Source organism: Sarcophilus harrisii, chromosome 1, assembly GCF_902635505.1.
Source record: "Sarcophilus harrisii chromosome 1, mSarHar1.11, whole genome shotgun sequence".
Taxonomy (NCBI): domain Eukaryota; kingdom Metazoa; phylum Chordata; class Mammalia; order Dasyuromorphia; family Dasyuridae; genus Sarcophilus; species Sarcophilus harrisii.
In genome coordinates, this window is record NC_045426.1 from 395,184,241 (window position 1) to 395,200,699 (window position 16,459).

At 34.0% G+C, this 16,459-nt stretch overlaps 1 protein-coding gene across 1 annotated transcript in view; it reads left to right on the plus strand.

Moving 5' to 3' along the window:
• ADCY2 (adenylate cyclase 2) overlaps nucleotides 1-16,152 on the plus strand; it is a 605,008-nt gene extending 588,856 nt beyond the window's left edge. Inside the window, exons 23-25 of the mRNA XM_031946113.1 lie at nucleotides 7,422-7,536; nucleotides 10,674-10,798; nucleotides 14,462-16,152. Of these exons, the coding sequence (XP_031801973.1) occupies nucleotides 7,422-7,536; nucleotides 10,674-10,798; nucleotides 14,462-14,614 (393 nt within the window). The 3' untranslated portion in view covers nucleotides 14,615-16,152. The remainder of the gene's footprint in view (nucleotides 1-7,421; nucleotides 7,537-10,673; nucleotides 10,799-14,461) is intronic.
• Nucleotides 16,153-16,459: the final 307 nt, after the last annotated feature.

The window sequence follows — 16,459 nt, forward strand, 5'->3', positions numbered from 1 at the left end:
TCATTAGAATAGTGGAAGTATCAGAGAAAAGAAGGTTGGAGAGATTTAACAAAGATGAAATCAATAGACCTTAGAAACAAGAGTGGATATTGGCAGAAGGGGACAGAATAAGAAATAGGAATTTAGAATGACTCCTAAATTGGCACCTTGAGGAATTAAAAGGATGGTGTTGCCTTCTATAGTTAACAGGAAAGGTGGGGAAAGGCAGGAAGATTTAGAGGGAAAGAGAAAGAGCTCAGTTTTGGACATGATGAGTTTAAGATGTCTACCACACATCAAGTTTAATATAACTGAATGGCAATTTGAGGTTAGCAGATGATTTGGGGCAGGATTGAGAATCATCAGCATAGAAATAGTAATAAAATCCTTGGGAACTGATGAGATCATTGAATGTGATAATATATAGAGAGAAGAGAAGATGATTCAGACTAGAACTGTAAAGAACACAGAGAGTGTGATTTGGAAGAGGATCCAGCAAAGGAGACTTAGAAGTAGCAGTCAGATAGGAAGGAGGAAAACCAGGAGAGAGTGCTGTCCTGAAAACCTAGAAAGAAGAGACTATCACAGAGGAGAGGGATATCAACAAGGTCAAAGGAGAAATCACGGAGAATGAGGATTGAGAAACAGCCATTAGGTTAAGCCAATAAGAGATCATTAGTAACATTGGAGAGAACAATTTCAGTGTAATGATAAAGTCAGAAGCCAAATGGTTAGGTATAAGAAGGGAGAGAAAATGAAGGTACTTATTATATATTGTCTTTTCAAGGAGTTTAGGTATAAATGGCCAAAGAGTTATAGATTGACAGTTAAGAGGAATGGAAGGATAGAAGAGACATGGCCTATACAATCAGTAGAAAATGAGCAAGTAGAAATTGAAAATAAGTGAAAGAATAGGGATGACAAAAGGGGCATTCAATGGGGGTAAATGGAATGGGATGGAATAGTAAACAGCCTTAATTTTTTCTGTAAAATATGAGGCAGATTCTCAGCTTGAGAGAGTAGGGACAGGAGTAGCCATGGGAGGTTTGAGGAAGGATGAAAAGATTTATAAGCACTATTGTAAAGAGTGAGATAAAGGGTTAATAAGGAAGGTAGAGTAGGAATGCCTAGCTTCAGTGAGGATCCAGTTGAGTTTTACAGCATAAATTTTTAGTGAGTCCAGTCAGAATAGTTACATGGTTTTCTCCCTCTTTGTTCAACAGACTATGTGTAGAAATGAAGGCATCAAAGGTGGGAGTAATCCAACGCTAAAGCTTGGCTAAGCATAATCCCAAATATAATAAGAAGGCTAGGGAATCAAGAGAAGAGGACAATGTCGAGTTCGATTGGTTCACCAAGGAATCAAGATTGAGACAAGAGAATGGCTAATGCAGGGGGCAATAACCAGTATATTTTTATAGAGAATATTTTCTTTTAATTCTGTTACTACTTTAAATTTTTACCATATTTCTCTCCCTTTCACTAACATTCTCTAGAATAAGTTGTAGAATAATTCCATTGCCTTTATTTCCTCTCATTTCTTCATTAGTTGTCTTAAAATGGCTTTTGTTCATTCCACTTAACTGATTCTCTTCTAAGCACATTGGTGACTTAATTCTGGCCAAATCCAAAATTCTTAATCACTGTCTTTGTAACAAAAACAGTCAACTCTCTGATCTTTAGACCATAGTAATACCATGATATTTTAATTTCCTTTTTCTCAAATGATTCCATCCCTGCTTCCTTCAATGCCTCTTCTTCCTTTCTAACTGTGGATGGGTTTAATGTTTAATTCCTCCATAATAAACAGGGAGGATTACTGATTTGTCACATACCTAATATAATTCAGAAATGGGACTTGAACTCAGGTCTTCCTAACCTTGAGACTGCTCCTCCATCCAATGTGCCACATCATTTAATTCTGAAGCTTTATCCCTATTCTAAGCAAGAAAATTATGGCAAGTAAACTCTAAATTCAGCTCTGAGCACAAGATAATCAGAAAGTTGGGTGGAGATAGTGTTATTTTTTAAAACAAAAGAAAAGGAAGTATACTATGGGTTTGATGACCATATTTTAAGTTCAAAAATGAGGACACATTTTCAAAACAGTATTCCTCACATAAAATCAAGTATCACTGATTACATTCTGATATAGATGTACTTCCATATCCATATTGCTGGAGAAACAATAATTGTGCAGAATAATTATCAATCAGTCATTATTTTTACAAGCATTCTGCTTAAAGATTGGCTCACTTGCCACTGCAGTTTCAATAACTCTTAGACATAAATAAGATCAAGTCATTTATAGACTCTAAAAACATTCTAGGGTACTACTTTAGGTTAAAAACCTATGGGAACAGGGATGTTAAAGAACAGAGAAAAACAAGTTGCCTCAAATACCTATTTAATATTTACAGAAGAATATGTAGCACAGTGATCTCAAGAACCTCTGGATGTACATTTTTGATTGTACATTCAAACAAATATCTTTTGGTTCTTGATTAAGTTGCTCTCCTTTCTAAATATGCCATAGATATAGTTTAAAGCTGCTTTTTTTGTTGTTTTAACTTTTATTATTTATTTATTTATTTTTGCTGAGGTAAATTAAGTGACTTGCCTAGAGTCACATATCTAGAAAGTGTTAAGTGTCTAAGGCCAAATTTGAACTCAGATCTTCCTGACTTCTGGGTTGGTACTCTATCCACTGTGCCACCTAGCTGCCCCCTAAAGCTGATTTTTTTTAATGGAGATTTTTCCAAATTAACAAGCACATATGTAATGCCTTCCAAGGCACTTTACTAAGTATTGGGGATCCAGAGAAAAACAAAAGTTGTCCCTTTAGCTGGAGTATGGGGCAGAAATTAATTTTATTTTATTTAGATTTTAATTTATGGAATGAAACAAGTCTTTCTATAACATAGTACAATAAAAAATATGATTGTACATGAAACTGCAAAAAACAACATTATCATGTAAATTACTTTCTCCCCCCCCCTTTTTTTTTTCCTTCCCCCTCACTCTAGAGATGACTACCATTAGACACAGACACATATAATTATTCTATACATATTTTTATCAGTGCTTTCTCCGGATGTACATAATGTCTTTCTTCATATGTCTTTTATAGGTAACATGGGTATTTATAATAGAATAACTTATTCACTAAGTCATTCTTAAAAATATATTGCTGTTATTGTATACAATGTTCTCTTGATTCTACTCATTTCACTCTTCATTATTTTGTGCAAGTCATTCCATTTTATAAAAAATTTCCATTTTATAAAATCATTGAGTTCATCACTTCTTATAGTACATATTATTCCATCATAACCATATACTACAACTTGTTCAGCCATTCCCTAACTGATGAACATTCTTGTAATTTCTAGTTCTTTGCCACCACAAAGAGAGATTCATTTTTAAGAAGACTGGAAAGCTTTGAATGGTCAAGGCTGTAAAGCATTTTCAAGCTCAAACACAGTTTTATATTTGACCCTAAAAGAAAATAGGAACTACTGAAACTTTTTGTTTATTTGTTTATTGTTCTTTAATGAGATGTGGGAGTGACATAGTGATACTACAATTTAGAAAGATCAATTTGATAGGGAATGGATGGAGTAGGGAAAGACGAATTAGGAAGACCAATAAATAGACTACTGCTATAATCCATGTGTAAGGTGATGAGAAATTGTCCAAAGGTAATAGCAGTGTCATATGAGAGAAGTAGCATATAGATGAGATGTTACAAAGGACTAATCAATAGAACTTGACACAGATTGGATATTGGGGTTGAGGGAAAGAATAGAATTGGTGATGATAGCTAAATTGTAAGCCTGTGTGACTGGAAGAATGAAAGGAAGAAATTCCTTTACAGTAACAGAAAAGTTTAGAATAGGGGAAGATTTTGAAAGATCATGAGTTCTGTTTTGGATTTATTGAATTATAGAGTTCTACCTAGGTCAAAATAGATAATGAGATGAGGAGAGAAATTAGAACTGGATAAATAAATATGAAAATTATCTACATAGAGGTGATAATAGAATCTATGGGAGCTGATAAGATCATTAAGTGAAATAGCACAGAGAGAAAAGAGGATCCAGGACAGAGCCGGTGGATATGACATGACTGAAAACCAACAAAAGAGAATGATAGTCAGATAGAAGAGCGATATTTTAAAAATGAAAAGATAAAATCCATAACATATATTCCTAACTCAGATTTGAGAAAGATCATGATCCATTATTTCTTTTATTTTGTTCTTAGCATTAAGATTCTTCACCAATTTTCAGGGATCAGCACACATAGCTAGGGTTTAGATTCTTCCTTACACATGGTTGACTAAATTAACTATGTCAAACAATAGAATCTTCCTCCATCCTTATCTCCATTGCAACTTTTGATTCCATTTATTGAGTCACACCTTGCAGAGTAGGTTCAAGTCTGTTGGTTAACAGAGTTATATTGGTACAAATTTAACATTACTCTACTTCAACATCATAGTATCCTGAGAAGAAAATCATCTCCCTTCTTCCCAGTCAAACTTTAGTATTTCATTACAATTCATTTATGAAAAAGTTTGAGGGAAGGTATGGAATAATTTTTTTTTTATGAAAGGCAATCATCCACTTGAATTGTACAGTAGTTAAATAAAATGTCCTAGGACACAATGAATTTGTAGAGCCATTCTCTATAAAATGACATGAGATTTCAGTTGGACAGGAAAAGTAAACTCCTATAGGACCCATGAATGGACAGTTAGAAAAAGCAATTACTGACACTGCTCTGCACCTGAATATGAGAATCTGGGGCTTTCACATAAGTATCTTTTTTGGAGTTCGTGAGTCATCAATGTATAGTGAGAAGAAACCATCGAGGTCACCTAGTGCAGTTTGATAGCTTTATTCAATTGAATAATACAATATATTTTTCAATGGCTAGATTTACATTTCTTATAAAAAAGAAATTATGGTAAAAAAAATATTATGGAAGCAAGATGGGCTTAGGCTGGAACTATAGTTTCATTGGTACAGAAATCTCCTGGATGAAGAAACTTCATGCAAGTTGACACCTTTTCTGCAACTTTAACTCTTCAAGAGCTTCCAGAACTCTAGGAACACTGTTCCTAGAATATAAATTAAGTGACTTGCTGAGGGTCACATAGCCAGGAAGTGACTGAGGTAAAGCTTGAACACAAGTCTCCCTGGCTCTCTATCCACTAAGCTAGTGCTAGTTATAATTGTCTAAATCATACAAACTTAATTCCTATTAAATCCAAAGTGTGAATAACCAGTTTCCTTTAACTTAGTCTAAATGTTAGTTTTATTTATGTACCATTACTAGCCAGTGTAGATAAGGCGGTAATTTGAATGATCTAAAATTTGGCAAGGGACCTTTTCTTATGACAGTGATGTTTAAGTAGAGCAGGCAATTATGTTTAAACTGTCCTAATCAATAGAAACCAAACAGGAGCTGCCAATTATACTTTTATAATCAATTTTACTGAACAAGTGATCTTTGATTGTAATCCTAGCTCTATTGTCCTCCAGAATATCATATTTAAAGCCCTCCATTCTTTTAATGTAGAAGCTGCTAAATCTTGTGTTACCCTGATTGTGATTCCACTATACTTCAATTGTGTCTTTCTGGATGCTTGCAATATTTTCTCCTTGACCTGAGAATTCTAGAATACCCACTGGTTCTAGAATATCAGGACAGTTTTCCTTGGTGAGTTTTAGAAAGATGATGTCTAGACTCTTTTTTTGTTGTTGTTCATGACTTTCAAGTAGATGAATAATTTTTAAATTATCACACTTGGATCTATTTTTCTAGTCAGTTGTTTTTCTAATGAGATATTTCACATTTTTTCCCTTTTTTTTAGTTTTGCCTTATTGTATCTTGATTTCTCATAAAGTCATTAATTTCCATTTGCTCAAACCTAATTTTTAAGGAATTATTTTCCTCAGTGAGCTTTTGTATCTCCTTTCTCATTTGGCTAATTTTGTTTATCAAGGCATTCTTTTCCTCATTAGCTTTTTTGTATTCTTTTTGTACCACTCTCAATTCTATTCCTACTTTTTCCTCTATCTCTCATACTTGATTTTCAAAATACTTTTTGAGCTCTTTCATGGTCTGAAACCAAATTTTTTTTTGAGACTTCAGATGTAGGAACTTTGATTTTGTTATCTTCTGAGTGTGTGTTTTCATCTTCCTTGTCAACATAGTATCATTCTATGGTTAGAATCTTTTTCTGTTGTCTGCACATTTTCTTAGTCTGCTACTTGGCTTTTAATTGTTTGTTAAAGTAGAACTCTGTTTCCAGGATGGAGGGTGCACTATCCTAAGTTTCAGGGGTTTTATGCAGTTGTTTTCAGAAATCCTTCTAGGGACTTGACCACAAGTACTCTTTTCTGCCCTAAAACTGCTAGGAATGTCCCCACCCCACTGTAGCTGTAAGTTCTAGTGTGCTAAAGCAACACTATTTCCTTAGTACTAGTAAAAAAAAATACCCTGTGAACTGAGGCTTCAGGAAGCTGCCACCACCACCACTGCCCATGACCAGTCTTGGTTTGCTGGTTTCTGAAGGTCCTTTTACTCTAACAAACCTTTCCTGCCAAGCTTCCAAGTTATCTTTTATGTCTCTGGGCTCAGAGGTTTGGAAACCATTAATACTGCTACTGATTCAGAAGTCTGTAGATCTATTTCTGCTTTGCTGATACTGGAGTCAGGGCTACACTGGCATGGCCTGCACCAGGACTGCATACTGGAGACCCACCCTGGTGTTACAGACATTTCCTGCTGATCTTCTAAGTTGTCTCTGGCCATAAAATTGTTCTGCTCTGGGTTTTTTTTTGTGTATTCTGATGCTCTAAAATTTCTTTAGAGTCATTATTTAAAGGAATTTGGAGATGTTTAAGGGAAAGGTCTGTGAGTTCCTGCATTTACTCTGCCATCTTGGTTCTGCTTCTCTCCAATTATTTAAATATTGTTTAAAAAATATTATTAAAAAATAAGAGCCCATGCAAACTTCTAGATTCTGTAAGGGGAGAGAAGTACTACAAGAATGAAGAAAAAAGGGAGGATGGTGAGAGGAAAGCAGTGGATTTTCTTGATCAATCATTCCCTCTCCCCACCTTACCATAGATACGAATTCTGTTCATCCCAAAGAATCCCCCTTTTTTTTTTAATCTCTTCTGGTATTTAGAATCTTTCCCTTTCTTCACCCTAGGAAATGTCATAAAACAGAAAGGATCTTTTATTGCAAGAAAGGAATTTAAAGTCTCTAATACTATAGGCTTATATATAATGGGATATTCCACAGAGTTCTGTTTCTGAAGCAGTTTCATGTTTGGTTTTTCAGATTGGTGTGCAGATTTGGACATCAACAGAAAACATTCTGAGTTTTTCTCTAACTACCTTTTGTACATATTGCTCCCATTCAGGAACCTGAGCGCCAGTACATGCACATTGGCACCATGGTGGAATTCGCTTTTGCCCTAGCAGCTAAATTGGATGTAATCAACAAACATTCCTTCAATGACTTCAAGTTGCGAGTGGGTATGTTTTGGAAAGAACTTCATATGCTCTCTGATCCCTTTGTAAAAATAAATAAATAAAAAATATAAATAAAAATAAATAAGAATTGCATAAAGAGGAGGCTCAAAGATCTAGAGTAAGTCAAATACCAGTGTCTGTAGCCTTAAAACTAATTTAGATTGTATACAGAAATGTCCAGTTATTGTCTTAGGATTCATAGCCCAAAAGAAAATCAAGCATGATTCCAAAGTTTAAATCTCATCATTTAGTAACTTATCAGTAGGTAATCCAAAAAGAAAGTAGTCCAACCTTATAAATAGGAAAATAGATTATTTTTCCTTCTTTAGAATAAAGAAAATAAATGTATTGTCTTGCATATCAATCCCTAACATTTTCATAACACTTAGATGCTTTCAACAAGGTGATTTAATTTCTTTGACTTCAATTTTCTTTTTAAACAACATGATTTTGATGAGAACAAGGATCTAAAAGGAGCCCAAAGACCTACTGCCTTACCTAGAAATCTGTTCTATTAAAAAAGAGAAGAATCAATTAGTAAGAAAGCTCTTAAGAAACCTTCTTGTGAGCTTAATTTTCCCCTGTTTTTCTCATTTCTTATAATTTTAAAAACCAGATAGTTGGGAAAAGCAATTGATATTTATCTGGATTTCATTTTTATTCATGTCCTGAATCCAGTAACACACAAGTAAAGATTTCTCTACATAGTAGAGAAAAAAAGCATATTCAGAAATGTGTAGCAGAAAATTTGCTTTATAATTTTTATATTAAAAAATCACTGTTAATCTGCATCATTGTTTGAATTTTATAGGTAATATGATGACAAAAACAACCCATAGTTTTGCTTTGACTCTGTTATCTTCTTCTTCCATTTTCTTTCTTGTCAACCTTATTCCTGGTAACTTTTATCCAGACCACATAATGCTGCAAAGATACTGTCATTATGTCAAGGAGGCTACTTTTAGAGTTACTTTCTCAAGAGAAAGGAGACAGCTCTCATTTGATGAGATAAAATAGGAGGATTTTCCTCTTCCTTTACCTAAACTGCCCTCTTACCTGTCCTTCATACTATATGACACCTTCATGGATTCAACTGCTTCCTATTTAAATAAGGAGAGAAATGAATTTCATGACCTATAATCATTACCACCATGTGAACCTACTCTTTGGGTTAGGATTCTCCAAAATCTCACAAAAATTACTCATTACAGAGTGGGGAAAGTAAATGGGTAGAATAAAAGGCATACATGTATGCATATATGCAGACAATGAATTAATTTTATTGGATATTCTAGGGTGTTTATACAACAGTTTCATAATTTCTATGACTTAGACATTTTCATTTTCCAATGAATGATTAATAAAACAATAGAATAAGAAAATAGGCTGAGTTTGTAACCATCAAGCCATTTTTCAAGCAGTGAAAATTATGTCTAATTATCTTTTGGTATAATAATATTTGAGAACTTATGTTAAACTTACAAACCCATCCAACAACCCATATTTCCTGTTAGGTAACAATCTGCTTATGTATCCCATCCTTTTCTTTCTATAAAGGTGTTTCTCTATTTTTATGCCTAGTAGACAGTGCCATCTAGTGGCCAATCCCAAGGGCTAAAAATGTGTTCTAGGACTTGAGACAGCATTATTCCAAATATTAAAGGTTTGGAGGCAAATTCTCCTCCCTAGACTCCTCTCTTGTATATTAAACTGGGAAGTTAGTCTGTTAATCAAGAATCACAAATCAACTGTGCTCTTTTTCAAAATGGAAACTATCTCCATTGCCAGCAGAATGGGAGGTCATGATGGGCCACTTCTGGGAGCCATAGAGTTATGATTGTGTCAGCACTATGCTGTCAGAATGAGCTGCTGCAACCAGAGACGTCAAATTATCCAGTAAAACTACAGTCCAGGGTCCTTAGGTCTGATGTTCGTTGAGAAGTGTTTGCTAGAATGAAAAATTACTTCTGACTCCTGGAATAGAAATGCATGCTTGAAAAGTCATTCTCTATGAGAACAAATATTCTTTACTTTTAATGATCAATGAGTGTCCGGAGGTTTTATGGACTAGGGTCTGTGTTTTACTACTTGTCTTCCTATAGTAAAATTGGAAGACTGGTTTGGAACCATGATGATACCTCAAAACCATTTTTGTCTTCATCATACTAGATTCTTTTCTCCCCCAAATCAGCAAACTTTCATTAAAACAACTAGAGATGAGTAGTGGAAAGTACAGAAACTCGCTTGATGTCATTGTCTACTGTAATCTAAAAAACTCTTAATTTGGACAGGTAGACAGAGTCCATATTTTGTAATGACAGAGTCACCAAGTAGGTCAGAAATGTAATTTTTGTTTTCATTAGAAAAACAATATTAGTAATACCTATTAGCAGAAATCTACATATCCTAGAAATAAATGAAATTGAGACAGGACCAGAGAAAATCAGGTAGCTAGAGTAAATAATGGTTTAAAAATTATATTTCTTCAACTTTTTCAAGAGGTTTTCATTTTAGAGTGAGCAAGGAAAGGAAAATATAGTTAATGTTGCTAAAGATTTGATCTAATGATGAAATAGGGCGATTGGGGTAAAATAGTAGCTGAATGGGAAGTGCATATTTTTAGAACTGATGAAGTTGTTTGTTTAAACCTGAGTGCTGTTTTATACACCTCCAATTTTTCTTCACTAAGGGCAGCCTAAATAATAGAGTACTTTTCTTTAGAAATTAATGATTAATTTTGCCTGTATTATACAATTTCTATCCCATTATAATAAAATAATTTTGCAATCTTCCTGCTTTCCCCTATGTTTGGATGAATCAAAACCTACCCAAAACATTGTCTCCTAATTCTATTCATTCTTTTCTGTGTCTCCTTTCTCTACTTCCCTAGGTTGTAAACAAAAAATGCTCAATTTACTTTATATCTCTTACTTCTATCTAACTCCTGGTATAATCCCATTCGTGTATTCAATAAAATGTTACTAATTCCCATTTTACAAATTTTGTCCTCTAATATGCATCACAAGAGTACATAACTTCTATCCCAGTCCTATCAAAAAAAAATCTCATAAAGATGTCACTTATTTGAAACAGTGATGAAATCGTTATGGCCTTGTTAATTAGAATCTGATGTTTCATAGGTATTAACCATGGCCCCGTAATAGCTGGTGTAATTGGAGCTCAGAAACCTCAATATGACATTTGGGGCAATACAGTAAATGTGGCCAGCAGAATGGACAGCACTGGAGTCTTAGATAAAATACAGGTATTTCAATTTGGATTTATATCATTTATTTTTTCTCATGTGATTAGAAACAATGAATTCGGGACTGCCACAAACCATGATGATGGGAATATTAAGATAGGATAAAACATAACCACTGAAGAATTTTCATTAATATCTATAGTTGTTTTTTTTTTCCAAAAAAAAAAAAAAAAAAAAAAAACTAGGTAGGTTAAGTCATATCAGCAACAAGCATTTATGAAGAGCTTTCTATGTGACAGGCACCTTGGGAAAATGAACACAAGCAGAAAAATGATATCTTCTCTCAAGGAGTTTACATTTTTAAAGACTACACCCTAAAAGTAAATTATAAAGTGAGGGAGAAGTAGAGATAAAAGTACCTCACCCGGGGAAAAGTAGGGAAAATAGGCTGTAGTAAATCCTAGAAAAGAAGGAAGACATGGCTGGTCTGTGTACTTCCTTAATAGAGGTTCTGGGAGAAACCATTCAATTGGAAGAATAGGTCACAGAAGTAAAGAGTAGTTAGTATAAGCAAACAAAAACAAAAACAAACAAACTTAACAACAACAACAACAAAAAAAAAAAAACTCCACAAAACAACAAATGTTTTTAAGTAACAAGAATTAGACTGCAATAAAAAGAAAGAAACTAAAAGTATCAGCCATGTTTATTATACTTCCTTAACTTAGAAACATAGAAAAAACTCTAAAAGTTATTTAGTATATAGCCCAGGCCTAAAGTGTTTTACAATACTTTTACTCTTTATAGTAATCTCCAACAAAGAGTTATCTACTCTTCCTCTGAATATCTTCAGTACTAGAAAAGTCATTATTTCCCAATGTGCTTCTTTCCAATTTTGAAAACCTAAGTTATATTCATATATTCCTCATATTCAGCTAACATCACCTTATGGTGGCCAATCAGAAGAAATCAGAATTTTTCTCCCATATGACAATGCTAAATAAAGAAATAGCAGGTAGTTAATAGATCTTCAATGAAAATAAATTCATTAAAAATAGTTACTGATGAATTTAACAGAACAGTTCAGCTGAAGAAATATATTTGCTTGTAAATGATGCCAGACAATTGGAAGGAATAGTGAAATCTTTGAGGGAGGCAACATGTTAAAACAAAAAGATGAATGATTCTCAAACTAAAGAACGTAGGTTTAAATTCCATTTCCCATACTAATTATTCTGGTAAATCTTAAGCAAAAAAAAATCTCTTAACTACCTTGAGTCTCAACTTCCTCATATGTAATGTTAAAAAAAAAAGTTAGATTAGATAGTCTTTCAGGTTCTTTTCACATCTAGATCTCTGATCCTAAATTACATTTTCTATATTGAATCCCTATTTAATACAGTGTCAAAAACAAAGATGTATAATAGTCTTCCCATGCTAGAGAAAACATTTGGTTCCTGTCAAAAATAAAATCTTGGCACCTGTGAAAAATAAATATTCTTTAATGTAGGAATCATGAATGTAAATAGCACGATCATCTAATTCCTAAGCAATGGGTATAGGAAGATGCATCATTCCCTTTAGACATATGTTTAGACAATGACCAAACCCCTCTAGTCATGAAATCATTTTAAAGATATGACACTAATTATAAGCCTTCCATATGTAAATATAAAGTAATTGTTATTATGAAAAAAAATAAGACATTTAATTCATCTAGTACATACTTGCCACTTTGCCTGGGTGCTTAGATATTCCATCTTTCCATGTTTTTATATTTCTAAAATTCAGTTTTACAAATAGTGATACAAATAAAACTTCCAAATTCAAATAATAATGACTAGCATCTGTTTAATAATTTAAGGTTTCCAAAACATTTTACACATGTTATTTCATTTAATCCTTCCAACTATTCTGTGAGATAGATGCTGCTATTAGCTTTCATTTTACAAAGAAACTGATACATAAAGGGTAAATAACCTGGCCAGGTTCACTTGCTTAAGTATATTGGGCAGGATTCAAACTCAAGTCTTTTTGACTACAAGTTCAACATTTTATCTACTGTGCCTCTCTGATTGTCTAAAATATTGTGATTTCCCAAGCATTCTTGGCAAATAACCCACTCCTGTATCTCAGGCTACAAGATTACACCTAATCAGGAATATAAAATATAAATTAAAGCAAAAGAAATTCTTTATTGATATACCTTAGAATTTCAAAAGACATGATTTTTTTCCCTATATAGTTGACTCCTCTTTTTAAAATGTAGATTAAATTCTTCTTATACCTTAGAAGATGGTATGCATGAGTTGGTATGGCCAGGCAAATTGGTAATTAATTTATGAAATTATGAAATGGGGGTAGGCATGTCTCTTTGGGTCCTCACTTAGAAAGATCACAACTGGCATCAGAAAATGAAGCAGCAATCATACTTTCATTAAGCACAGAGAATATGGGAGTAAATAATCCATAAAGACAGAAAAAAAGAGGTAAAGAGACAAATGATGTGGCTCAGGGATGGGAGAATGAGGTGATGAAGGAAGGCAGTGTGAGGAAGAGAATGGGGACAGGGAGAGGAAGAGAATATCACTCACTTAATCATGGATTAGATTTAGGATCATTCAACAGCATGGGGCCTATGCAGATGGAAGTGTACTTAGGAAGCAGGAGTTTGAAGACCCATTTTTATGAGGTTTTGGGGGAAAACCAAACAACTCCTCTCTGTAATTTTGGAGTATCTCATTAGCATAACCAAATTATCTCAAAGTTATCGATAAAACTTCAATCATCATTTTATCATCTGTAAGTATCTTTTTGGTGTTCTGCTAGTCTGGAGTTGTGGAGGTCTGGATTTAGTTTAAAATTTATGTATCATGAGATCAGAACCTTCACAAGCAGTGCCTAAATGGTTTCCCCCAATTTGACTCCATTATCAGGATGTAAATTTAGTAAATATATGATACAGTTTTTTTTTAATTATGCTCCTTTGATGTTTGGGATGGTTTGTACATGATTTCCAGGTTACCTTTTGCAATCTATTTGGCTATTGCCTCTTTATACTGATTCTAAACTTATTTTACTGACTATAAGAGGAGAGAAGGTCAAGGAGACCAGAAAAAGATACAATTCTAACACACCAGAAAAAAATAATTCTTTCCTGACATTCTTCTGGTGATGTGCCTATTTAAAATTAGCTAGGTGATCTTGGACCTTCAATATGTAGCTCATCAATAGACTTATAGTGGAAGTCTTTTGACCTTCATTGGTTTCTCATTCTGCTCCTGGCCCCTTGTTGTGATATTTATTTAGTTCTTGAAATACTATATATATATAGGATGGTAAATTCCCTTTCTTATAAAAGGTCAGATTCTTGAATTTTGTTCTGCAGAAAAACAAAAGCTTCTTATCTTTAAATACCAAATTGGGGTTTTGATGTATTTCTGATTGCAAATGAATAATAAATATGTTAGTGACTGCATACATGACAGTCATTTGAAATATTTTTGAGAAAATAATTGTGTGTATATATATACTACATATGCTTTTATAAATAATATGTGAGTATATACCTACATATATTTATATATCTGTGTATTTGCATATACATATATTAATATGTATAAGTATGCACAAGCCTAAAGAAGAAAAAAAGCAGACTTTGAGATCTGATTCAGTTTTTTCTAATCTATCTATGTTAATATGTTTTTAAAACTTCTATTTCAGGTCACTGAGGAAACAAACATTGTCTTACAGACATTAGGATACATGTGTACTTGCAGAGGAATAATCAACGTGAAAGGAAAAGGTGAACTGAAGACATATTTCGTACATACAGAAATGGCAAGATCCCTTTCCCAAGCAAATGTGGCATCCTGAAGAATATTCCTACATTTGGAAAACACACATATATATATATTCACTTTTAGGGAAAGTGCCCTAAACTTTCTGAAGGCATTTCTGTTCCCTTAATTTGAATGCGTGTGCTATTTTCCACTATATGGACTTTGTGCAGAGAAGTCTGCATGTCTCATTGGCTCACGCATCTCTTTTTTGACATGCTGAGACACTTGCAGTGAACGCTAAGAAATTAGACAACTGTACTGCCATTTGCACTGTGTTTACTTCCAAATGGAGAAAAGACTGAAACAAAATGAGGAGAAACAAGAAGAAAAGAATGAAAGGACTTAATAATATTAGAAGGAAAACAAAATTCTTAAGGCAATAAAACTAGGGGGTGTATAATATTTTCTGGTGCATGTTATTTTCTGGAAAATACAGTAGCTCCCCAACCACATCCACTAGTCTGATATTAAAATACATAGTATTTGTAAATAGGTTAATTCTGTCCCTCCATATTAGGTTGAATGTCTTCACCTGTGTGTCTCATGACCAGTGGCAGCCTGCAGGCATTCTGTGATGTGGTATTGCCAACAATGGCTTTTTAGCACCATCTTCACTGGTCCATTGCCATTGATTTTCAGAATCCTCACCACACAGGATCAGTTTTTGTACAAAACACATCATGTTTTGAAGCCATTGTCTTTTGTAAGGTTAATTCATTAAAAATTTATATGGATTTTGTCTTGTGACTTGTGTCTTTGTCCACCCACCTCTTTTCTCTCTCTTCCCTGATATAAGTTAAGGGATACAAATCTCACCAGCTATTCTCCTTCTGACACAACAGCAACACATTTCAGAAAGAATTCCCTGAGCAACAGGAGGATACTAGAGTCAATCCTTTTGGCCTTTCCATCACTTTCGGGTATGAATGATTTAGAAGGATGAAGGTCAGCAGAGGAAAAGTATAAGAGAGGCACCAGGATGTTCTGACCTATCATGTCTAGTCTAGTTGTCAAAGACCTTGGGAAGATCCAGATCAAATCTGACCCAAGCCCCTTGGTGTCATGATGGTAAATGGGGACAATAACACACACACAAACACACACACACATACACACACAGACACATACATATCAAACATTGTACATTGTATATGTTTTTATATATGTTATATATTTACATATATTCCTAATACTTCTCCATCAATAGAAACATACACACTGCCTCTACTACATGTATATATGTCTATAGGGTATATGCAAATATATGTGTGTGTTTTAAACTGAGCCTTTTATTTCATTTGTGTAGGGAACTATATAGTAGGGAAGTTCTCTCTATCAGTCTTGCATATCAGTAACTCTTCTACAAATTATAGTGAAAGAAAGACAGAGACAGAGAAAGACAGAGACAGAGAGTGAGAGAAACAGACAAGGGGAAGGGGAACAGACCGATAGAAAGACAGAGGTGGAGGGAGAGAGACAGAGTGAGATAGAGAGAGACAGAGACACACACAAAGAGAAACAGAGACAGAAGGAGGAAGAGAGAAAGAGAAGGGGAGGGAGAGAGAAACAGAAGAGAAAGAAAGAAGATAGACAAATAGAGGGAGAAGAGAGAGATATGGAGGGAGAGGGAGAGACAGAGAGAGACAGAGAAACAGAGACACACAAAGAGAAACAGAGACAGAGAAGGAGGAAGAAAGAAAGAGAAGGGGGAGGGAGAGAGAAACAGAGGAAGAGAAAGAAAAGATAGAGAGACAAATAGAGGAGAAAGAGAAAGAGAGAGAATGTAAATATACACATAAATATGTATATGTGTGTATATACACATATATATTGTCAAATGTTCTTAATGAAAAGTAGAATAAAAAAAATTCACCACTTT